Here is a 24,767-nt window from a genome sequence, read left to right on the forward strand (position 1 = left end):
TTGTGCACATCTAACAAATGATTTGTAGCATATGACCTAAATTTAATCAAATAAACTATAACACACATGTGTTGGAAACTACTGCTCCTCTTCATGTGTGGCCCAAATGGAGGCTGGTGTGTAAACACAAGACAGCAATCGGAGGAGAAATTGTAACTGCTGGCGAACACTGACCATTAATAAACATGTCCACTTACTACTTCCAGCTACATCACAGTCTAAACATCCAGCTGATACGTAGATAGAGATACATTATGAAATCAATTCAATCAACCCACACCCTGTAGGACAGGGCTGGGTGGACTAAATATTTCTATGTATTTTTTATATTACTGGAACACAACATCTACCTAGTTACAATCTAAACAGCAACAGTGTGTAGATAGAGATGCAACTTTAAAACGTGATGAATGAAGCGAGTGCTGGGTGGACTTCCCGTGTTGAGATGAAACTAACTGCTTTTGGTTTTTGTGGTTTTTAGAGATTAGATCAGTTATCAACCCCTCATTGGCGAATGGTAGCGTTTGTTCTTCTGGTAATAATGAACATTACACAATGCTCATGACTGTATAAAAAGAGTCATATCTGGTAATTAGTACAAAACAGATATTGGCAGTGAATCCAAGTGTTCACTTTGTTCTGTGGCTGTCTGTATCAGTGGAGAGGTAAGAGCTACATATTTCTGACTCACTTCGAGAAAGAAATCTGGGAATCGTGGGGGGTATTGTGATCTGTTATCGTATGATTTTTTTTCCTTTTTTGTGTAGGATGAAGTGTATGGTGGTCTTTCTTGTGTTGTCCATGGTGGTCCTCATGGCCGAACCTGGAGAGTGCATTTGGGGATCGATTTTCAGAGGAGCCATTCGCGGTAAGTCATGAAATCATTGGGAATTTTAATGGCAAATATTTTAGACGTAACATAGCTATTAAAAATATGTAGTAGAATACAATGAAATCACTGTACTGTATGTTGCATAGCAGAGAACAATATTCTGTGGTAATCTGTGGCTAAAACATCTGCACTGTTAATTCTGATTGTTTAACAAAACTACATACAAGATTAGTATAATTTTAATGTTTCTGTTTTGTTTTGGTTTGTTTGTTCAATTTAGGCGCCAAGTGGATGCATAGGTAAGGACTTTTGCACTTTTCTTTTCTTTTTTTTTACACACATTATTCCATGCAAAAAAGGTGCATTGTGTAGGAATTACTCCCATCTAGCATTGCGGTTGTATATCGCAAGCAACTCAGTTGTATTTTTCATGCTGCATTCATGTGAAATTGGGCAGACGGCAGACGGATGACAGCCGCTGCACGTAACGGCATAAACAAGCCTCTATGTAAACAAGTGGTCCGTCAGCACGAGACAAAACAATACACGTGATAATATGTCGTATTGTTTACCTGACCCACGTTTTACCAGTTTTCTCTCGACTTCTGTGACTAAAATGACATCTGGTTTGTTACCGATGGCCGTCTGCCAGACTGCAGGTGAATGCAGCATCAGTGTAACGCTCCATTCCTCCTCACCTGTAAGCACTTTTAAATCCAGGTTAAAAACATTTCTTTTTTCACGTGCTTATAGCTGAGCTCTTTTAAGAACTTAAAACTTTATCTATTTTCTTTTATTTTACTTTTATTTGCTCTTGCTTTTAACTCTGTTATTAGTGTTTTGTTTGTTTTTATTCTGTTTTATGCTTCTTTTTTTAATGTTTTGTCTTTATGTAAAGCACATTGAGTTGCCTTGGTATGAAATGCGCTTTATAAATAAAGATGCCTTGCCTTGCCTTGGCTCATTGTACTGCGTTGACTTTTCACAGAAACCGACCCCGCCCGAGCCGACAGTCCCAGTGTGTGCGGTGAGTTTCCGTGGTTTCCTACCGTCACGCTGCCACTGAACGTAAAAACATGGCGACACGACATTTCAGCCAGCACCGAGCTTACCCGCTCCATGTATGATATGAACGTCAAATTCAGAGCTTACTGGAACACTTAAGTTTGTTGATGGGGGGTAATTATTGATGAATGAAAAACATATTTTTGAACGAAATAATCAATTTTCTTGAACAGATAACAGGAGAATGTCGCTTTAAAATACACATTAATTTCATAATTATTATGATCATTTTTATTGTTGTGTTACTATTATTACTGTTTCTGTTATTGTTACTGTTATCATTGATAACTACTGTACTTCTTCTTCAACAGCACCTGCCAGCAGAGATGCAGAGGAGAATACGCTGACACCATGGACAAGCTGGACAAACGCTCCATCTAGTACAACGCAGGGCAGCCTCACGTCAACTGAAGAAGCCAGAGTCAAACTTATTTGGTTTTTGCTTCTATGAAATGCTTCATGCATGATGACTGAAAGGTGCAACAGTCAGAAAAAAATTGAGCCTTTTGAAATAAATCTGCAATGACACATCTCAAAGTACTAGTCTGTGTCCGAAATAACCCCCTATTCACTATATAGTGACCACCACATTTTGTAGTGGTGTCCGAATGTTTAGTGATTATTAAAGTTCACTATATAGTGCACTCAATGTATCCCACAATTCACCGTGAAATGTAGTGAACATCCGATGGTCACTAACCGGAGCAAGATATCCCATCATGCATTGTCCAGAAGTGTTTTTCATTTGACCAGTGAGTCCACTATCCATTATATTGAATTCACTATATAGTGAGTAGGGAATGAGTGAGTGATTTCGGACACAGCCCTGGTCTGTGTCTTATTTGAAAATGCTATTTGACAGTGACGAAATTTGTTGCTTCATGATGCTATGAAATGCTTATTGCAATGATAACCTACAAGTGCAAACTGAGACATCTGAAATAAATCTGCAAGTAAATGTCAAGACATATGTCTGTGTTTTATTTGAAACTGATAAGTTTTTTTTTCTTCTTTAATGTCCTAAAGGGATAGTTCAAAATTTGGGCAAATTGGCCCATTGCCATAATCCCTATAGTTTTAGGAGTAGGTTTGTTACCTTTAATTAATTGTCAGTACTACTCAGAGCTGCTCAGAGCTACACTACCGAGGTACTTATTGGTTTCCCTCATCAAACTCATCAAATACAATCCAGCAGCTCCAATGTTCATGAAATCAATGTTCATGAAATCAGCACTGTACATATAAAGAGATGAATGTCAGTGTTCATGATCATATGAAACGCTTATTCCAATAATAACCTACAAACACAAATGGCCAGGAAAACTCAAACATTTGGAATAAATATGCAATGCAACATTGTCAACACACTTGTCTGTGTTTTATTTGGAAATGACGAGGGCCTTTATTAAGTCACTCTATGTAATTAAAACCTGACTATTATCTCATATTAACTAACATTACCATAAATATCATAAAACTACCAACTGATCAATGGTAAAACTTTGCTCGAAGCCTAGTTTGTGCACATCTAACAAATGATTTGTAGCATATTATGACCTAATATTAATCAAATAAACTATAACACATGTGTTGGAAACTACTGCTCCTCTTCACGTGTGGCCCAAATGGAGGCTGGTGTGTAAACACAAGACAGCACTCGGAGGAGAGATCGTAACTGCTGGCGAACACTGACCATTAATAAACATGTCCACTTACTACTTCCAGCTACATCACAGTCTAAACATCCAGCTGATACGTAGATAGAGATACATTATGAAATCAATTCAATCAACCCACACCCTGCAGGACAGGGCTGGGTGGACTAAATATTTCTATGTATTTTTTATATAACTGGAACACAACATCTACCTAGTTACAATCTAAACAGCAACAGTGTGTAGATAGAGATGCTGGAGCCAATCCTGGCTGTTATAGGACAGTGGGCAGGGGACAACCTGGACAGGTACATTATAAAATCAATTAGTGTGTATGATTGTAAGAATGTCTGGAAACCAATAAAGGAGACAATGTCAAAACGTTGAATATGGCTGAATGACTTCCCACAGGTCAGTGAGAAAAATTCTTGAGCAACTTTTTAACCTCAATTTTAAAACGTGATGAAAGAAGCGAGTGCTGGGTGGACTTCCCATATTGAGATCTAGTTAACTGCCTTTGGTTTTTGTGGTTTTTAGAGATTAGATCAGTTATCAGCCCCTCATTGGCGAATGGTAGCGTTTGTTCTTCTGGTAATAATGAATATTACACAATGCTCATGACTGTATAAAAAGAGGCATATCTGGTAATTAGTACGAAACAGATATTGGCAGTGAATCTAAGTGTTCACTTTGTTCTGTGGCTGTCTGTATCAGTGGAGAGGTAAGAGCTACATATTTCTGACTCACTTCGAGAAAGAAATCTGGGAATCGTGGGGGGTATTGTGATCTGTTATTATATGATTTTTCTTTTCTTCTTTTTTGTGTAGGATGAAGTGTACGGTGGTCTTTCTTGTGTTGTCCATGGTGGTCCTCATGGCCGAACCTGGAGAGTGCATTTTTGGATTGATTTTCAGAGGAGCCATTCACGGTAAGTCATGAAATCATTGGGAATTTCAATGGCAAATATTTTTGACGTAACATAGCTATTAACTCATTGAGTGCCAACCACGTAATTTCTCGTTTTTCGTTCCCATGCGTTGAGTGCCAAAAACGAGATTTTTCGTTTTTTGCTTTTTTTTTAAATTATGAAAATAGACACTTTAATACACATTATATGTAAATTTGGGGACTCTACGACGAGGAGAACTGAAATAGATGACGATCAAAGTCACATGACAGCTCATGATCTGGAAGTTTTTTATCATAACTCGGCTATTGCAAACGGAGTTCTGCATGCAGATGCAGCAGCTGCTCTGCTCTCACCTGTGCTGCTCCAGCAGCTCGGAGCAGAAACAGGAAGCTCTCAGCCGACAGTCCCGCCCGGTCTTCATCTGGAGCAACACCGTGTCCTCCCCAAAGTCCTCCCGCGGTAAAATCTGATGGTCTCTGGACCAAAGCAGACCGGCATCACCGACCCGTACCACAGAAGGACCGCGACCACCGGCGGGACCGGTCTTCCCGAGCCGCGGTGGCCGACTGACCCTCACGCTCCGCGGGGAGAGGCTGTGACACGGCACGGTGCGTCTGTGTTATTGTTGTTTAGTGGCGCCCCCCCCGCCCCCGATGGTGGTTTTGTGAATAGAACAACAATTGTTGTGTATATTTATCTTATACGAGCCCTTTGATCCATAAATGCGAGTGTCAGAAGAGCGACAGACACAAACAGCGCACCTTTCATAAAAGACGCTGTATCTCCTTTTCTAGAAAAAAAGGAGGGATTTTGGTGAAACCCAGCCATGTTTAGCTTGACTTTTCTCAGGAACAGAGGCACGTAGAAACAAACGGTTTGTGGCCACTTGAAGCATAAAGTTAAACCTTTCAATTGAGCTACAGTATGTGTTGGTGGCAATAATATAGAATACAGTATGGCTCTACATAAAAAGTCAAAAATGGTCTAAATTGCCGGTACACTTGACTAAAACTTTGGAAAGGAGCGCGGCACTCAATGAGTTAAAAATATGTAGTAGAATACAATGAAATCACTGAACTGTATGTTGCATACCAGAGAACAATATTTTGCGGTAATCTGTGGCTAAAACATCTGCACTATTAATTCTGATTGTTTAAAAAAACGACATACAAGATTAGTATAATTTTAATGTTTGTTTTGTTTTGTTTGTTCAATTTAGGCGCCAAGTGGATTCATGGGTAAGCACTTTTGCACTTTTCTTTAATTTCTTTTTCTTTACACAATTATTCCATGCATTAAAATACACATTAATTCCATAATTATTATGATCATTATTTAATAATTACTTTTTTTCCAGTTTCTGTTATTGTTATTGTTATCATTGATAACTACCTCTTCTTCAATAGACTCATCCAGCGGAGGAGAGGGAGAGGAGAATACGATGACACCATGGACAAGCTGGACAAACGCTCCATCGAGTACAACGCAGGGCAGCCTCCGTTTAATTGAAGAAGCCAGAGTCAAACTTATTTGGTTTTTGCTTCTATGAAATGCTTCATGCATGATGACTGAAAAGTGCAACAGTCAGAAAAAAATTGAGCCTTTTGAAATAAATCTGCAATGACACATCTCAAAGTACTAGTCTGTGTCCGAAATCACCCCCTATTCACTATATAGTGAGTAGGGAGTAGGGATTGAGTGAGTGATTTCGGACACAGCCCTAGTCTGTGTCTTATTTGAAAATGCTATTTGACAATGAAGAAATCTGCTGCTTCATGATGCTATGAAATGCTTATTGCAGTAATAACGTGCAAACTGAGACATCTGAAATAAATCTGCAAGTAAATGTCAAGACATACTATGTCTGTGTTTTATTTGAAACGTATGAGTTTTTTTTCTTTAAGGTCTTAAAGGGATAGTTCAAAATGTTTAGTTTTAGGAGTAGGTTTGTTACCTTTAATTGTCGGTCCAAGCTACTCAGAGCTACGATACAGAGGCTAATGGAATTTCTTGGTTTCCCTCATCAAACTCATCAAATACACAATCCAACAACTCCAAAACGCTTTTGTGGACAAGTTGTGACCTGCACATACACCACGCTATAAGATAATAATAGTACATTACGAAACAGAGTTGTTTTCCGGTAAGCAGTCTCTGCATTTGCCTCGAATACAAGTTGTTGGATTGTGTATTTGATGAGTTTGATGTGGGAAACCAAGAAATTCCATTAGCCTCCGTAGCGTAGCTCTGAGCAGCTCGGGGCTCTGCTCCACCGTTCTGCACCGGCAATGGGCCAATTTGCCAAAATGTTGAACTATCCCTTTAAGCTTTTATGTAATTCCAACCTGAGAAATAAGGTTTAACAACTAATTCTACTGTAAATATAAAACTACCAACTGAAAAATGGTAACACTTTACTTTAAATCCAGACATCGATGCATTTGAGAAATTTTACATTTTGTCTAATACAGGGTTGTTGTTGTTTTTTAAATTACAACAGTAAAGTAATTTCGAGTTTATATATAATTGCACTCAATTTTTTGTATTTAGGGATCAAGTTAGTCTACATAAGAGAATTTTTTTTTTTACAACTGTTATAATTTCATCATACACTTCACTTACTAAATAATTTATACATGTGAGGCATGTGGGCGACATCTTGTCTCGCCCTTCAATAGATGGGCCACCAGGGGGAGACACAGCGTGACAGAGCAGCAGCTGAAGAAGTTGGACAAACATTTATTTGATCAAAATCAGGCTAAATTTGTCAGGACGATGGTTGAGCCACTGTGAAGCAAAAACTAGAAAAGAAAAAGAACACTGCTACTGAACCAAACGTCAATCTAAACTATACTTTTGCAATGGAAATTTGGGATTTTAAGTTTCCTAATGGGGCTTGATTTTGAAAAAATGCTAAATATTTGGAAATATGGCACTTTTATAATGATATGTTGTTTCTTTCCTGTCAGTTTTAATAGATTAGCAATGTTAACACAACAATATCTCCTACCGTTTCTTGCATCTTTCTTACATCAGGATAAAATAATGCAGCTTCCACCATCTACACAGATGTGTGTGTGAACCCTGCACAAGATATTTCCTTCAACAGTGTTTTCCTCCAAAGTCTTCTGAGGCAGCAGAGGGCAGTAAACAAACATATGACACTGTGACATTATAACAAGCAATTACGATATAAAGTGGAGCAGCTTTTAATAACTCCTTTTGCAGAGAAGGCTTCCACAGAGATGATATAAATGGGAGATCTTGGATTTTGTAGTACTGCAATGTGTTATTGGTGATATGTGTTGAGAAATAACAGCACAATAAAGCAAAACGCTCATACAAGTTTCAGCCCGTGTTATTAGATATGTTTAGGTAAACCTCATTAATCCAATGTGGAAATCTGTCCTCTGCATCTCTGCAACACAACATTTTCAACAGTTTGAAACTCTACAGAAACACATTCTGTCCTTATACATCTTCTTTAACTATACAAATGTACTTACATGTCTCTATATTCAGCTCTATATAATAAAAACAGTTCTGAGTGTGCAATTCTGAAATCAGGAAGAGTATAGTGCAAAGTCAGGATGACACGGCATGAGAGGCAGTCGGGTTGGCATACAGCGCTAACTCTAGACAATACCACTATCTACATGGTGTAATTTGACATTAACTGGCTAAGTCAATATCCACTGTAATTCCCAATGATTGTATGCATTATCTCTGAAATGGCTTTGCAAAGGGGATTTTCTTATCGAGACAATATTTCAGAGAAGCTTTTGGCTTTTAAAGAAATGTAAGTCACTTTGTACAGATCACATGCTACACTTTAAATTTAACTCCTCAGGTTAAATCTCAGGAGCAACAAGCAGATTTCTTTAAAACTGTATTAACTCATTAAGTGCCAGCCCTTTTATATAAAATGGTCAGTGCCTTGTGCCAGCGTTTCGGGGCATTTTGAGTAATATTTCAAGACCCACAGAATATTTTGTACTATGACTCTGAAAACACCAAATAGCTCAAAGGAAAGAGGAGACTCTCTATTTAACTAGGGAAAAAAATATTTGTTTGTACCTTGTTACATTCTTGATTTATCTTACGTTGAATAGAGCCTGGTTGCACCAAAAAGGCCACTTTTTTTCTAGAAAGTTGAGAAAAATGCATTTTTGTGAAAAAGAGTCTCTCAAGAAAAACAGTAATTTATCCCTTCACCCTCACCCTCTCTTTTGACTTTGACTTTGTGAAGCAGTAAGAATTTAACATTTCAATCCACCCTTTGACTTAACTTGAACTTTGACTTGAACTAATTAGAAGAACACATTAAGACTTTCAAAAAAGATGTTCTCAGTACTACATTTTACTGAAAATCAAAGACTTCAACTTGTTCTTCATATTTATGGCTCCTCTCAAGTTAAATTATTTCCCCTTCTTAGAAAAGCTGGACTTGCACATTGATTGGCTGATGAGGCACTGAGGACAGCTTGTTTTGGTAGATGAGAAACTCATTCTTTAAAGTTAAAGGGATAGTTCCAAAAAATGTTAGCAAATTCGCCCATTGCCATAATTCCTATAGTTTTAGTAGTAGGTTCGTTACCTTTAATTGTCAGTGCAATCTATCTTTAGAGCGGGAAGCTGCTCAGAGCTACGCTACTGAGGCTAATGGGATTTCTTGGTTTCCCTCATCAAACTCATCAAATACACAATCCAACAACTCCAAAACGCTTTTGTGGACAAGTTGTGACCTGCACATTCACCATATGAGATAATAACAGAACATTACGAGATGGAGTTGTTTTCAAGGCAAATGCAGAGACTGCTTGCCGAAAAACTGCCCCCGACGGGAATGCGCATCAGCGGTTTTGCAGGAATTTACCTCTTTACCTACTACCTCTTTCTGCAGCGAGCAGGCCACTCTCACTTTGGGTGCTGGTGTCACAACTACTCATTAGCATCAATGTGTTGATCGCTGATAAAATGTTCTTCCACAATAACAGTGACTTGACATGAGTAGTCAAAACTACTCATCAGCATCAATGTGTTGATCGCTGATAAAAATGTTCTTCCATGCTAACAGTGACTTGACAAAATTTTATTTTTTTCTTTTAACTTCTGGAAGCTCTAAAACGGCTGTTTACATTTCTCTTCTGAATCTGTATTTATTTATTTTTTTCAAATGGTGGTGAATAACTGGGGCCTTATATTCACTGTGCAAAAGAACACTGTGTTTGTTTCTATTTCTTACACTCAACACAAAAAGCAGCAGAGCAGTGATGCTTAACTCGCTGGTTCTTCATCCCCATGTACAAAACTAATGAAGGGAAACAGTTGGAAGGTTTCAGCTGCATGTTCCCGCTTCATGTAAAATAAATCTTTCCCACAGCACACACAGAAATACATAAATCTATTCATTTAAAATAAGATTCGGCCGAACCTCTGCTCATACATTTGTTTTTACTCAAATAATAATTTGCAAACTAAGCTCAACAGTGGGATCAGCCATTTGCTGGTGACTCTTCATTAATGTGTTCCTGTTCATTGGAGCTGATTGCAGTGTTGTGCGACTGGGCTCAAGACACAAATCCAAGACAAGTTGCTGATACACAAGATATTCTTCTAATTTGTTTCAGTGGGGTTCAAATTAAGCAAATTGCTCAATCGTTGGTTTTAGTGCAATTCAACTCTGTTGTTGTGTCACAGCAACAACACTTGAAAAATGGTTTTAACACCTCGATGAAGATGTCGATAGTTCCCACTTACTGGTTTCACAACATTATGCTGATTAACGTTAGCCACTTCTCTTCCTTATTTGGAAACATCATGTGTGTTTGGTCAAATGCACTGGTGATATTTAACAAAGCCACAAAATGCAGAGTTGCAGCCACTTCAGGCCACATGGTGCAGATCTGTATGGATGTGAAATGCCAACTGTATGTGATATTAATGCTCATTAATTCCCAGGTCTTGTACAATTCATGAATTTCAGTTCTTTTTAATGTAGATGGGCAATGTAACTCCAGATTGAAAGAGATGAAAGTATACAACAATGTCCAGATTTTTTTTAAGGCTACATTGTTCAAGTCATTAACATGTTTGGAGAAAAACTAAGAGAGAGTACAATGTTTCAGCGACTTTGAGTCTATTCATTCATCACAGCTTGGAAAGGCAGTCTTGTAAATTACTTCATATGAAATATATTTTTATCTGTAGAACTTAAGAGAAACTACAATATTAAACATTTCTCCTGAATACCAGGTCAACACTGACAATATGATTTTAACCCCAGCGCAGGCAACATCATTAGAAGGTCCCTCAGGTGCAGACTACGGCCTCAGCTTGTGAGAAACTAAAAAGTAAAAGTTTAAGATATGTGATGCTTTCTATTTTATTTTTTTCAGGGTGAAATTGATAGTAAATGTTGGTCGTTCTCCGGCTGAACTTGGGGAGTGGAGAGATGCTAGGTTGGGAAAAGATGAATTAAACCTAACCCTAATGACGGATGCTTTTTCCCCAGACGTGTTAAAAATATATGAGATGAAAAAGTTATATCAAGAAATTAGCTTCTGCCAGCTGTCAGTTAGCATTAGCTTAGCACAAAGACTGGAAACCAGTAGAGATGGCTAACCCGACTCTTTCAAATGGGAATAAAACCCCCCTTACCAGCTCATCAATCAACATTTCATACATTTTTTGTGTTGAAGTGAGAACGTGTTATTGTGTGATGGAGCTGTAGAGATCTTGGTGGATGATGCTGTTATTGAATGGATCTTTTACTCTGTGTAGGTTCAACTATAATTCCTCCAAATGGTTTGTCATGAACTCTGTGGAGCTCCCACGTCTGAGCACAAAGGCAGGACGCGCTTCGACCTATAGCTCTGTGTTGTCGAGTTACAGCTTGGGTTCATTTTAATGGCATTTACTCGGACCTAGCAGATAAAGGCCGGCGAGGCGCTGACTGGGGATTTAGAAAATTAAGAGCTGAAATCGCTGCCGCTTCAATCACCGATGCGACAGCAGGTGTTCGGCCTCGGAGACCTCGACTGAAAACACCTGCACTGACATCGCTGACGAGTGTGTGGTTAGAGGTGCAGCGCGTTGGGAAGTTCATGCCACGCATCAAGAGTGAAGCTTGAAAGGATTAAGTCCAGGTATTTTCAGAGGTGTTTCATAATCAAACATTTGCTGTGTGTGTGTGTGCGTGTATGTCTCGCCACACATTGCATAACATTCTTCTCTTTTTACAACTTTTATTGAGTCTTACCACCTTCCAACAACAGGAACTGAATTTAAGACCAACACCTACCGAGCCTGAGACAACACAGTGTATTATAGATACTAAAAAAGATACACGAGGAGCTCCTTTGAGCCCCGCCCACTTGGTGAAACAGCTATTTCACTAAGTGTTCAGCACAATCAGCTCATATCAGCTGTAGATCTCACAACTGCTGACTCTGTGCTCTGTCAACTGATACCATCAATCTAACGCCAGGTAAACGACACACACACACACACACTGCGTCATAGTTTTATTTCCTTTAGGATGTGATGAGATCTGGTACTTTCGATTCTTTACATTATGACATGTTGCCTTGATATATTTTTTTAATTGTGTAACTTTGAGAAGAGAAGGTATTAAACATCAGCAGGAATCAACCTGAATCAACTCTCCTGTGTTGCAGGATGAGGCTCGCTATGGTCTTTCTCGTGCTGTCTCTGGTGGTTCTCATGGCTGAACCCGGAGAGTGTTTCTTTAAACACATAAAAAACATCTGGAATGGTATCAAGGCCACATTCAGGGGTGCCAAGGCCGGATTGAAAGGTAACTCACATGTGAAAACACACACAATGGGCTCTAGTTTCCTGGCGTGGCGCAAAGTGGCGCAGGGTGGTGGAGCCCCACGCAGTGCAAGTTTGGGGTGTCGACAGATTCAGCTTGGGGCATTGGCAGTTTGGTGCCAAAAGGCTGCGCTGAAAGTGTGCTGAAAGCTCACCAGCTCCAACCTGGTCTACTTTCAGCACAGCCGGTCCAGTGATGGTTTGGCTGACCGGCGTGTACAGTACAGTGAGTGCACGCGTCGCCAAAACCTCACAGGCAGCTTTCCAGAATGTCAGGCAACATTATCAATGTAATTAATAATCACAAAAACTACTATTCAATGCAACTATCCAAATATGCATATTATGTATCTCTATATCGACTGTCCCGTCACATCTGATGTCAGATCAAAGGCAGTTGGCGTAATCGAAACTCCAGCCACTGATTTCATCCCCGTTATGCATGGTATTTGTGATCTGTGCACACTACACAACTTTGTTACAAAGGGTTTAAATGTGAGTGTCTTTATTAGTTGAAACTTTGCAAGTTTCGTGCACCTGCACTGCGATTCTCTTGCACTTGGTCTGCGAAACCAGAGCCCAACGTGTCGGCTTCAAAACTTAGACCGACTGAGGCTGCTTTAGTCATCTGTCGATAAAACAATTATTTAGTAATGTCAAGCAAATTAATAAACTGGCTTTAAACCATTCACAAATCCTTCATAAGGTACAGATGTTACTGGTTCAAAATTGCGGGGTTTTTCCTGCACTGCAGGATCGCGTGACTTTTCACCACAACTGTTTTCCTCTAGGTGGCAGCACCGTACTAAATACTGCTCAGACGTTTTGGGGACAATGCTGACAGCCTGATAGCCGCGATTAGGAGTGGCGCTGTTCATGATACAGAATACAAGAGGATGAAAGGAGAACTAGCTGCAGACAGTAAATAATATAGTAGCCTCGTTTTTCAATGACAAAATGTAACGACGGCAGCTACAGTAGACTATAGCCCACGTCTCACTCTCTTTTTTCGGTCATCTGTCTCGTCATCTCCAAAATGTGTTTTTAAAATGAGCCAACTACAGTAGCCTACTGTGCAGTAGTGCCGCAGATTTCTCACTCCGCACCTTGTTTGAGAGTGCAGCTGGATGATTTCTTGTGAATGAACGGGTCTGTGTCACTTTGGGGCTGGGCGATAAAACATAGGATAAATAACTTTCCCTCGATAGAAGACGCGGCCGATACAAAGTCTATAGGTTTAATTCATCCATTTTTTGACAGACAACACAAACAGCCAGTGATAATGAGAGTGGTGACACCGTCAGCCATGCAGCCGGCCTGGACTTTTTATTTTTAATTATGAAGGATCATCTGCGCAGAGGAGGGACGGTTGAAACAGCATGTTTTAAACAGAAACTACTGACATTACTCTCGTTTTTATGAAGCATATCGGACAACATACTAGTGTACTTGTTATTGCCAAAATGTCACATAATTTCTCACAATATAAATAGGTCAAATAAATATTTTTGTCCCGTGCGCAATTGTCAAGATCCGCATTTCGATTAAACTCGCCTTTCTTCTTTTGTACGAGTTGTTGGACAACTGCATTTTCATTTAATTTACTTATTTCCCTGCCCTAAGTCATGTTTATGGATACACAGTTGAACATATTGTCATTTTTCCCTCGGCATTTTCCCCTCACTTTGCTGAATATCTGTTGATTCACGTCATAAACACGAACATTAAAAATATGTGGTGTTTATTAAAAATACATGTTGTTCATTCAAATCGGTTGTTGTTCATTGCAAAACAGTTAGGCTATTAATTTGGTGATTTATATACAGATATTGATCGCGCAGTGTGACCACAATCACTACGCACGGTGGCGTGAGGGACATTTGAAACAGCTGTATCAATCGTCCCTCCAGCGACTACTGACAATAAAACCTGTTTTGCCTCTAAACTTCAAAACTATGACATTTCATAATTTAGGACCTGTTTATGTACGAATTCATCTGTTGTTAGGTCATATTATTATTGCATTAAACACACAATACAACTTTTGATCACTTTCTCCCCGGCTACGTTGGTGGAGATCTCCCACACAGTAAAAGATTTAGGCAACACATTCTTCCAGCTGGCTGTTTTTCTTCCAGTTACAGAAAATAGCCTATGTGCAAAGTACCACATTAACATCTCTATTCATATAACGCCCATCGAAACAGCTGATTAAGGCAAGGCAAGGCAAGGCAATTTTATTTGTATAGCCCGTTTTTACAAACAGTTTGTCTCAAAGGGCTTTACATGGCATCGTAGCAACATCCTCTGTCCTTAGACCCTCACATCGACTGAGGAAAAACTCCATGGAAACCCTTTTAACAGGGAAAAACAGGAGAAACCTCAGGGTGAGCAACAGAGGAGGGATCCCTCACCCAGGACGGACAGACGTGCAATAGATGTTGTTACAGACAAGAAAACAGTTTACAGTTTGTCACAGAATGTGCGGAATATGGAAATGTTAACACATGGCGATTGGCCATTCACGCGGCTTTGTTCTTGGTTTCGGCCAATCAGCTTATAAGCACATGGCTAATTATCAGCTTTCAACCAATCGCACTGTTTTAATGTGTGTGTGTGAAAGTTATTTTCTTTAGTTCATTTTCGTTTCTTTTGGATTTTTTTTACAACAATGTATCAATATAATATTGTTTTCGTTTCATTTCGTTATAAAAATCAATCCCTTTTCTTTGAAACAATGAGATTGAGCAGCTAAAACTCAATAAACTCAACCATGGCTTGTCTTATTGTTAATCTGAACGCACATGTATAAAGGGCAGAGTCAAGGCAGCAGATAAATCACAAAACATCAACGCGTCCGTGAGCGCAGCGCACCTCATTTTCTCCTGTGAAGAAGAAGAGAAAAAATAACCCCATGGTCCGACCTGACCCAGTTATTTAATGTTTAGGTTTATTTAGAAGAAGTCTGATTATGACTGCTGTTCTGGATCAGATTATTTGCTCATAATTCGGGTTATTTTCAAACAGTGGCCAAACAACAGATCAATTAATTATTATAGACTATATTTTCCATTTTTGCTAAGCGGTTTGTTCTGAATTAAATAAAAGCCTGTCCCATACAGCCGCGTGTGTTACGCCGTGTTTTGTTGATGCTATCATCTTTGCCTTGCGCAGATGATCCTTCATAATTAAAAATAAAAAGTCCAGGCCGGCTGCATGGCTGACGGTGTCACCACTCTCATTATCACTGGCTGTTTGTGTTGTCTGTCAAAAAATGGATGAATGAAACGACTTTGTATCGGCCGCGTCTTCTATCGAGGGAAAGTTATTTATCCTATGTTTTATCGCCCAGCCCCAAAGTGACACAGACCCGTTCATTCACAAGAAATCATCCAGCTGCACTCTCAAACAAGGTGCGGAGTGAGAAATCTGCGGCACTACTGCACAGTACTGTAGTTGGCTCATTTTAAAAACACATTTTGGAGATGACGAGACAGATGACCGAAAAAAGAGAGTGAGACGTGGGCTATAGTCTACTGTAGCTGCCGTCGTTACATTTTGTCATTGAAAAACGAGGCTACTATATTATTTACTGTCTGCAGCTAGTTCTCCTTTCATCCTCTTGTATTCTGTATCATGAACAGCGCCACTCCTAATCGCGGCGATATGTGATACATAATCATCAAGTCATAAAGCAAGACAGGCTTTATCATATTACAATAGTTTCTGTGATTTAGGCAGTGTATACAGTAGTTAGTTCTAGTTTAATAGCCTAGAGTTTAAGCTGTGGATTACTGCACAGATCACTGAGTCATCCGCCTGTCGTCCTCCGTTCTCACAGATGCCACCTGGCGGTTGTTTTGGCACATTGAGGCTTTTCATTAAAACCTCTTGTCTCGCCAAAGAAAAAAAATGCATGAGTCTTGTGCCGTCTCGCGTGGACCACGCGTGAAGTCCGCAAATTTGAACCAGTAACATCTGTATAGGCTTACTATGAAGTGGGAATGAAATATCAAAACATTGATGAGATTATTATTTAACATCCTGTTTTTTTCTTCTTTCTTTGCATTTCCAGAACACTTGAACAGGTGAGAGCATCTGACCCATGTTTAGCGTTCTCAACAAGACAGATTTCAATTAAAACCTGTAAAAACATAAAAGTTAAGCCATAACAGTTAAAAATCCTACTAAATCAATAATCAAGCTAATTCAAACCACCTGCATCTTAATTTGCTGCATGTTTCTGATCATACATGTAAAGAGCTCTAACTTTAATTCTGTCCTCTACAGACAACCAGCACAGCAGGACCAGCAAGATTACGATGAAGGACAGCGGTATAATCGCAAATAAACCTGTTCATGTTCATGAGTTTAAACTGCTGCGAACAAACGAATCAGGAACCGACGACGGCAAACCAGCAGCCTTGGGTTTGAATAAAGAGCTTGATGAGCAGTCGCTTTTGGCAACGCTTGAAATCATTTGTGAATGATGTTACAGTTGCTTTGCTTGCTTTTGCAAACCTCTGAATAAAACTGGTAGGAAAAAGATAAACACTGCTTTGTGATATTATTGAAGTAAGCTCTCTCTTCATTGTGTTTCTGAGTTAGAGTTTAAGGTTGTACCATCAAGAAGAAGAAGAGTTAAAGCCAAAACTCTGTGAGATATTTCATTTAAATTCTTAATAAATAACTCTCTTTCAACTTTAATTATCAATAAATCTGCAGTTGATTAGTTTTTGGTTACATTAACCCTTTGTTTATTCATCTTTTAAAGAAAAAACACACACAAAAAAAATTATGAAACATATTCCTTTTGCTGCCAAAAAGGCATCAAATTAAAATAAAGTGCAGTCGGCATTTACTTATTACATAATCTCTTTACCCTCCAAAGGTCTTGAGACTTTAATATATAAAGAAAAAATCAACAATAGCATAGGACCGAACCATTTAGCAGCCAAATAGATCAGAATCAGAATCAGAAATGTTATTGTTGCCAAGAGCAGTAAAGGTCACTTTACAGCACAAGTAATTTGACGTGGTGTCAGGTGCAGACAAAAAAGGTACAAAAAATAGTAAAAAAAAACAAAAAAAAAAAAGTAGGAGTAGAATAAAAATCTAAAAATAAAATTAAATAGAATGAATTAGAAATATTCTAGTACAAAAAATGCACATGTGCGATTGAGGATTTATGGAATAGAATAGATTGCATTAGCATTAAGCTTATAAGATATCTGCAGAATGACATCTGTTTTATTCATATTCTGAGACACAGTGAAGTTTAAAATAATTTGATGTAACTGACTGTAGGCAAAGAAAGCTCTGGTTATGGAGGCTGAAGAAAGAGCTTATAGGCCATGTACAGTCATTTAGATCTATAGTATTTCATCTAGCAGGTTGACCTTTACCTTCCAAAATTGTCTAAATAGTTTGTTCATGCTGGTTTCACAACATTTTTCTGATGAAATAGCGCACCATGAAGGGTTGAAAAAACAACACAAAATAAAACTACCACTCTTTAGCTCAGTTTTTAAACAGGAACTGGTCCAACAGCTACTCTACCTGGACATCTCCTCAGGTGTGTGATGGGCAGTTGTTAGTTTTGTGTGCATTTGAATGCATTACTCCTGTTCTGGCTGAAGTCAGGCCTGCTCTCTATGTAGAACACATTGTTGTTTCTGTCTTAGTTGACCTCATACTTGTTTGCTTGTGTCATTGTGCTGAGTCGCTGAGATTAAATCAATCAACATCCCGTCTACACAACTTGATGTTGCAAAATACAAGAAAAACAACGTTACTGTAATTCTGTAACTAGTTGAGAAATTCATCCATGCCCTTATAAAAAGACAGACACCTGACAACCATCAGGAACAGAACTCTGATTCCATCACCTGGAGACCTCACTGCTCTGTCCAGACTTTGACAACACTGTTGAAAGGTAAGACGCAAAGTCTGACGATGAAAACTCAGCCCGGATGAATTGATGTGACCATTCAGGTATTGTGTATTTCTTTCAGGATGAAGCGTGCCATGATCTGTGTGGTGCTGATGCTGGTCATCCTCATGGCCGAACTCGGGGACAGTCAAGAAGAGTTGAGCGATGCCGTCGAACCGGAGGAATCCGAAGAAGCAATGGGTAAATCATCTCAAATAGACATGAAGTAAAATGTTAGAATTATTTCTAAAAATAACAAAATAATATTTTGTCCATGCATAATAATGACTGCTATGCTGTCCTGATGCTATTTTGTTTTTGTCTTGTCTTGTTTGTTTTACAGAAAAGGTGAAAAGGTAAGGACCCTTACTGTCTACTTGTAACAATAACGTCACAGAAATACCTATTGAAGATTAAACAAAAATATACAATGTGATGCAATTTAACAAATATATATCTATATCTGTACACCTCCCTTCATCTAGGGATTCAGAGCCGCTGAGATCATCTCACCTCAAAATCAAAAATTGGCCGAGCAAATGGTATCTAAATGTAGAGTATGAGTGAAGAGCTCATGGAGTTCAGCTTCGGCACAAGAATCTGCACAATTTCCATACAACACTTTGTGCTTTGCAATGAAAGAAGAACATGTTTGCTCAACCATGTTAAGATCATTTAGGGATTGTTGTCTCAGCTCAAGCTGGTTTTGAAAAATGTGGAATGGCTTCCTCTTGCAAACTGCCCTGAAGAATAAAACTGTGAAAATTAAAACCTGTGCACGGTGTTTTAATTCAAAGGAAAGTAAATTTTGTCATATTTACAGTATGAATTTGTGTGACGTGGTAAAAAAAAAAAATGTTTTGAAGACACAATGCCCTTTGAACTTTTTCCTCCATTTTTCTTATGAGTTTATCCTTGAGTCAGAGTGAATGTAATGAAATGGTGTTCCTGATTGTAAAGTATTTAATCAGTTCATTCTTGAATCCAAATGAATGTTTCTTAAAATTGAGGTCACCACCAACTTGACCTTTGACCACCAACAACTACTCAAGCTGCATTTGAGGCAAGTCGGAACTCGGATCTTTCCGCCACCTCAAGTGGGAGCTACCACTTGAGGTGGCGGAAAGATCCGAGGAAAAAAAATCTATCCCGACTTCACCAAGAATCAGTTGTGACATCACACAACAATCTGGACCTGTGCAGAACCATACCGTCAACTGTGAACACTTTGAAAGCAATGATTGTCCCGGTCCGCCATGTTTATGGTTATTCTGGCGCGGAGCGTCTTGAAAGTCGGAGTTTTCAACGAGGAGACTCCGAGTTCCGACGTGTCTCGAACGCAGCATCAGTCCAACCTCGAGTCCCACTGAATGATTGGGCCAAACTTTAAGCAATTCCCACACAGTGGTTCAAATAAGAAACACTGTTCCTTTTGCTTCTGGTTTTGTACGATACAGTTTTACCTATGAACATTGCTCTGTTTGTAGATAATATACAATATATTGAATAGTATATAGAAACTTCAGGACATTATCATTTTGGGCTCTATTTTCGTAAACTAGCGCAGGCACAGCGGATCTGACCTGTGCTTCGCCTTCGCTTCGCCAACGAGGCGTGTCCAGGAGCAGTTTGCAATTTTCCTGCGAAGCGCAGCGGGGCGCATCCCGCCTACTTCCCTCCCACCGGCGCAAGTGGCATAGAGGGAGGAGAGAAGGCGTGGAGTGGGTTTGACACAGCCGAGTCAGATCTTCACCAATCAAATGAGCTCCTCTCCTCGCCTTTAAATCCGCTGCGTGCGCGAGGCGCAAGTTTGATTTCACCGTGGAAGAGGGAGGCAATTGACTGCCCAACTCGCAGTGCGCACACGTCACCAAGACCTCACAGGCAGGTTTCCACAGTTCCAGGCACATTTAAATGCAATTAATAATCACAATAACCCCTATTTATTGTAACTATCTGAATCAGCACATACACGTATATCTATATCGATTGTCCCGTCACACTGATGACAGATCAAAGGCTGTCGGCATGCGTAATGGAAACTCAGCCTGACTGAATTAACACAGATGAAACCAGGGAGGGACTGGACAAAAAGCAGCCGTGGATGTCCCAAGAGCAGGACAGTGAGGATGGATTACTGCATGTTGCTGCTGTGTTGACACTACACACTGTGCCGTTGCGATGATCCGCTATATTTATTTATTTACTTATTGATTTATTAGCGGGGCGAGCGGCCGCATCGTCACGCGACCATAACAAAACTGAAAACAAATAAACTATCATCTCTCACAGCAAGTGAGACGGGAGGAAACTGATGTTCTGGTCCGGTCCAAGCTGGCAGTGTCCGAATATAGTCGCGCGAACAGACCTCACGGGCTGATGATGCAAAAGTAGTCTGGGAGGGAGGAGGTTACTGATGTTATCCAGGTTTGCTCTGACATATTGAGAGCTGTTGCCCAGTAAAAAAAAACAACACACACACACACACACCTTTTCCATTAATAAAGACACTCATATTTAGTAACCTACTATTTAAACCCGTGTGCACAGATCACAACATAAACAAACAGCTGTGAGTAAAGGAGGCATCACGGAGCGTCTCTCTTTTTCTTTTTTCTTTAGAATTTACCTGAGATGGGAGATGTGAGTATGATGCCGAGGCTGATTGTGGTTTGCTGTGAGAGATGATAGTTTATTTGTTTTCAGTTTTATTTGTTATGGTCGCGTGACGATGCGGACGCTCGCCCTCTAATAAATAAAAAAATAAAAAAATATAGCGGATCATCGCAACGGCACAGTGTGTAGTGTCAACACAGCAGCGACCCTCACAGTCCTGCTCTTGGGACATCCACGGCTGCTTTTTTGTCTCAGTCCCTCACTGGTTTCATCTGTGTTAATTCAGTCAGGCTGAGTTTCCATTACGCATGCCGACAGCCTTTGATCTGTCATCAGTGTGACGGGACAATCGATATAGATATACGTGTATGTGCTGATTCAGATAGTTACAATAAATAGGGGTTATTGTGATTATTAATTGCATTTAAATGTGCCTGGAACTGTGGAAACCTGCCTGTGAGGTCTTGGTGACGTGTGCTCACTAGGGCTGCCACGATTAGTCGACTAGTCACGACTACATCGACTATTAAAATCGTCGACAACTAATTTAATAGTCGATGCGTCGTTGTTGTTTTTTTTGTTTTTTTTTACTTTGTTTTTCTCTCAAAACTGCTGGGGCACCGTCCACACACGCACCCGCCGCCACAGCCGCCCACCACACACACACATGCACTCACTCATTCAAGGCGAGTACACATAGGTGTTCTCTCTCTTTTCTCTCTCTACCTGTCTTGTCCCTCATCAAGCGGCACCGGTGTAGCCCCCCTTTCCATGTTTCTCCCTCCGTGACAGTAAAAAGGCACATTTACATTTTTTCAGACAAGACGATTGTCTTATAAACTATTCGATTTTTTTTTAACAGAACGACTAGCCTATTATTTATACTGAGCACAAGTTATATTTGAATATAGGCCTACCAAAACTTTATTATTGTGAATAATTCCTTAGTTTCAAGTGTCTACCTCATTTTATTTAAATGTAGCTGCCAGAGACAAATGAAGGAAAGAAAAACCTATAAAACTTTAAGTATTTATTTTGGTGTTGTTTAGGCCAGTGCCTTATCTTTATTTTACTCAGCTGTTTGCACTTTATGCTACAGTTAAAGCTGCATATTTCATTAAAAGTTTAACGAACTATCATCTTAATTGTCTTTATTTTTAGTTAGCATATACCTTAAACACTTCAAGCTGAAAGCTAATGATGGTAGCTATATAAGAGCAGCTGCATGCTGGTGCGATAAGCTGTATGTTTTACATTCAATTTACGTATGATCCGATTAGTCGACTAATCGAAAAAAATAGTCGGTGACTAGTCGACTATCAAAATAATCGTTTGTGGCAGCCCTAGTGCGCACTGCGAGCTGGGCAGTCAAATTACAACTGCGCTGGCTGCGCTTCGCCTTGCGCTGAGAGTAGACCAGGTTGGAGCTGGCGAGCTTTCGGCGCACTCTCGGCGCGGTCTATTTGCATCAAATTGTCACTGCACCAAGGTGAATCTGTTGACACCTCCCCCTGCTGCGCGACCACTCCCATCTCGGCGCACAGCAGTCTGCAAATTTATCAAATCCGCTGCGCACGTTGTTGCACTGGAGGAAAATACCACTGAGCCAGGGGTTCGCCTCGCTGCGCCCCCCTGAGTTGCGCCAGGAAAATCCCCTTTGTGTCACAGGTGTAAAAGCATCTTCTAGCTGCCAGTAATGTCATCACTGAACACACAACACGACAGCGTATATGCTGTCTCAAAGAAAAAGAAGGACCAGTGAATCTCACACTTTTTAACATCCTTTTTCTTGTTGTTTTTTTTGTTTTTTAAATCATATTAACATCTATGGTGTTAATTTGCTATCGCATGTCAATAGTCTTGAAAAAGAGCGGAATTAAAAATAAAAAAAAACCTGGAAAAACCAGGGATTTGAATGTGCTCAGTGGAGGATCTGTGCTTCCATCACATGCAGCTGGAGGCTTCACTACACAGGATACAGGAGACAATTAATGAAGATGTGGTCAGTAGATGCTTTGGGTCAGTGGTGATACCGCTTAGTCCTACTTATCTAGGAAACACTAAGTGATTGATGTGACCAAATTTCACTTAATGTTTCCTAACAGATGTTCATAAAGATTGTATTAGCATTAAGCTTATTAGACATCTGCAGATTGACATTATGTTTTTATTATTTCATATTCTGACACGCAGTGATGTTTAAAATAATTTGATGTAACTGACTGTAGGCAAAGAAAGCTCTGGTTATGGAGGCTGAAGAAAGAGCTTATAGGCCATGTACAGTCATTTAGATCTATAGTATTTCATCTAGAAGGTTGACCTTTACCTTCCAAAATTGTCTAAATAGTTTGTTCATGCTGGTTTCACAATATTTTTCTGATGAAATAGCGCACCATGAAGGGTTGAAAAAACAACACAAAATAAAACTACCACTCTTTAGCTCAGTTTTTAATCAGGAACTGGTCCAACAGCTACTCTACCTGGACATCTCCTCAGGTGTGTGATGGGCAGTTGTTAGTTTTGTGTGCATTTGAATGCATTACTCCTGTTCTGGCTGAAGTCAGACATGTAGAACACATGTACTTGCTGTTTGTGTCTTAGTTGACCTCATACTTGTTTGCTTGTGTCATTGTGCTGAGTCGCTGAGATTAAATCAATCAACATCCCGTCTACACAACTTGATATTGCAAAATACAAGAAAAACAACGTTACTGTAATGTTGTAACTGGTTGAGAAATTCATCCATGCCCTTATAAAAAGACAGACACCTCACGACCATCAGGAACAGAACTCTGATTCCATCACCTGGAGACCTCACTGCTCTGTCCAGACTTTGACAACACTGTTGAAAGGTAAGACGCAAAGTCTGACGATGAAAACTCAGCCCGGATGAATTGATGTGACCATTAAGGTATTGTGTATTTCTTTCAGGATGAAGCGTGCCATGATCTGTGTGGTGCTGATGCTGGTCATCCTCATGGCCGAACTCGGGGACAGTCAAGAAGAGTTGAGCGATGCCGTCGAACCGGAGGAATCCGAAGAAGCAATGGGTAAATCATCTCACCACATTTGGTTTTGACTTCAGCTCTGAGCAAAGCACTATGTGTCCTTCACATTCTTATTTCCATACGTTTACAAACTGACTGCTAAATAGACATGAAGTAAAATGTTAGAATTATTTCTAAAAATAACAAAATAATATTTTGTCCATGCATAATAATGACTGCTATGCTGTCCTGATGCTATTTTGTTTTTGTCTTGTCTTGTTTGTTTTACAGAAAGGGTGAAAAGGTAAGGACCCTTACTGTCTACTTGTAACAATAACGTCACAGAAATACCTATTGAAGATGAAACAAAAATATACAATGTGATGCAATTTAACAAATATATATCTATATCTGTACACCTTCCTTCATCTAGGGATTCAGAGCCGCTGAGATCATCTCACCTCAAAATCAAAACTTGGCCGAGCACCTGGTATCTAAATGTAGAGTATGAGTGAAGAGCTCATGGAGTTCAGCTTCGGCACAAGAATCTGCACAATTTCCATACAACACTTTGTGCTTTGCAATGAAAGAAGAACATGTTTGCTCAACCATGTTAAGATCATTTAGGGATTGTTGTCTCAGCTCAAGCTGGTTTTGAAAAATGTGGAATGGCTTCCTCTTGCAAACTGCCCTGAAGAATAAAACTGTGAAAATTAAAACCTGTGCATGGTGTTTTAATTCAAAGGAAAGTAAATTTTGTCATATTTACAGTATGAATTTGTGTGACGTGGTAAAAAAAAAAATGTTTTGAAGACACAATGCCCTTTGAAAATTTTCCTCCATTTTTCTTATGAGTGAATGTAATGAAATGGTGTTCCTGATTGTAAAGTATTTAATCAGTTCATTCTTGAATCCAAATGAATGTTTCTTAAAG

General features: G+C 39.5%; 2 protein-coding genes and 1 long non-coding RNA gene across 5 annotated transcripts in view; 2 read left to right on the plus strand and 1 right to left on the minus strand.

Annotated features, from left to right (window-relative positions):
* Positions 1–24,767, minus strand: part of LOC311007906 (exostosin-1) — a gene marked incomplete at both ends in the record, with an annotated part of 283,911 nt that overhangs the window by 115,330 nt on the left and 143,814 nt on the right. The gene's annotated exons all lie outside the window — the stretch shown is intronic.
* Positions 617–2,712, plus strand: LOC311007453 (pleurocidin-like peptide WF3). The gene is made up of 5 exons (XM_084000644.1): positions 617–665; positions 768–868; positions 1,113–1,131; positions 1,821–1,859; positions 2,209–2,712. The coding sequence occupies exons 2-5, from the start codon at positions 769–771 to the stop codon at positions 2,276–2,278; spliced, it is 228 nt and encodes a 75-aa protein (XP_083856770.1). The 5' UTR covers positions 617–665; position 768; the 3' UTR covers positions 2,279–2,712.
* Positions 4,219–6,274, plus strand: LOC311007454. Its single transcript, XR_014596419.1, has 4 exons — positions 4,219–4,273; positions 4,380–4,480; positions 5,682–5,700; positions 5,869–6,274. It is a non-coding gene; the product is annotated as an uncharacterized lncRNA (long non-coding RNA).

The sequence above is a fragment of the Trachurus trachurus genome (assembly GCF_905171665.1).
Source record: "Trachurus trachurus genome assembly, chromosome: 24".
In the NCBI taxonomy this organism is placed as follows: Eukaryota; Metazoa; Chordata; class Actinopteri; order Carangiformes; family Carangidae; genus Trachurus; species Trachurus trachurus.

What these genes read in the sequence shown, in the direction of transcription:
- LOC311007453 (XM_084000644.1), top strand. Translation starts at nt 769, where the DNA reads ATGAAGTGTATGGTGGTCTTTCTTGTGTTGTCCATGGTGGTCCTCATG. An exon ending in CGACAGTCCCAGTGTGTGCG is followed by an intron (nt 1,860 to 2,208) that starts GTGAGTTTCCGT and finishes CTTCTTCAACAG; the next exon opens with CACCTGCCAGCAGAGATGCA.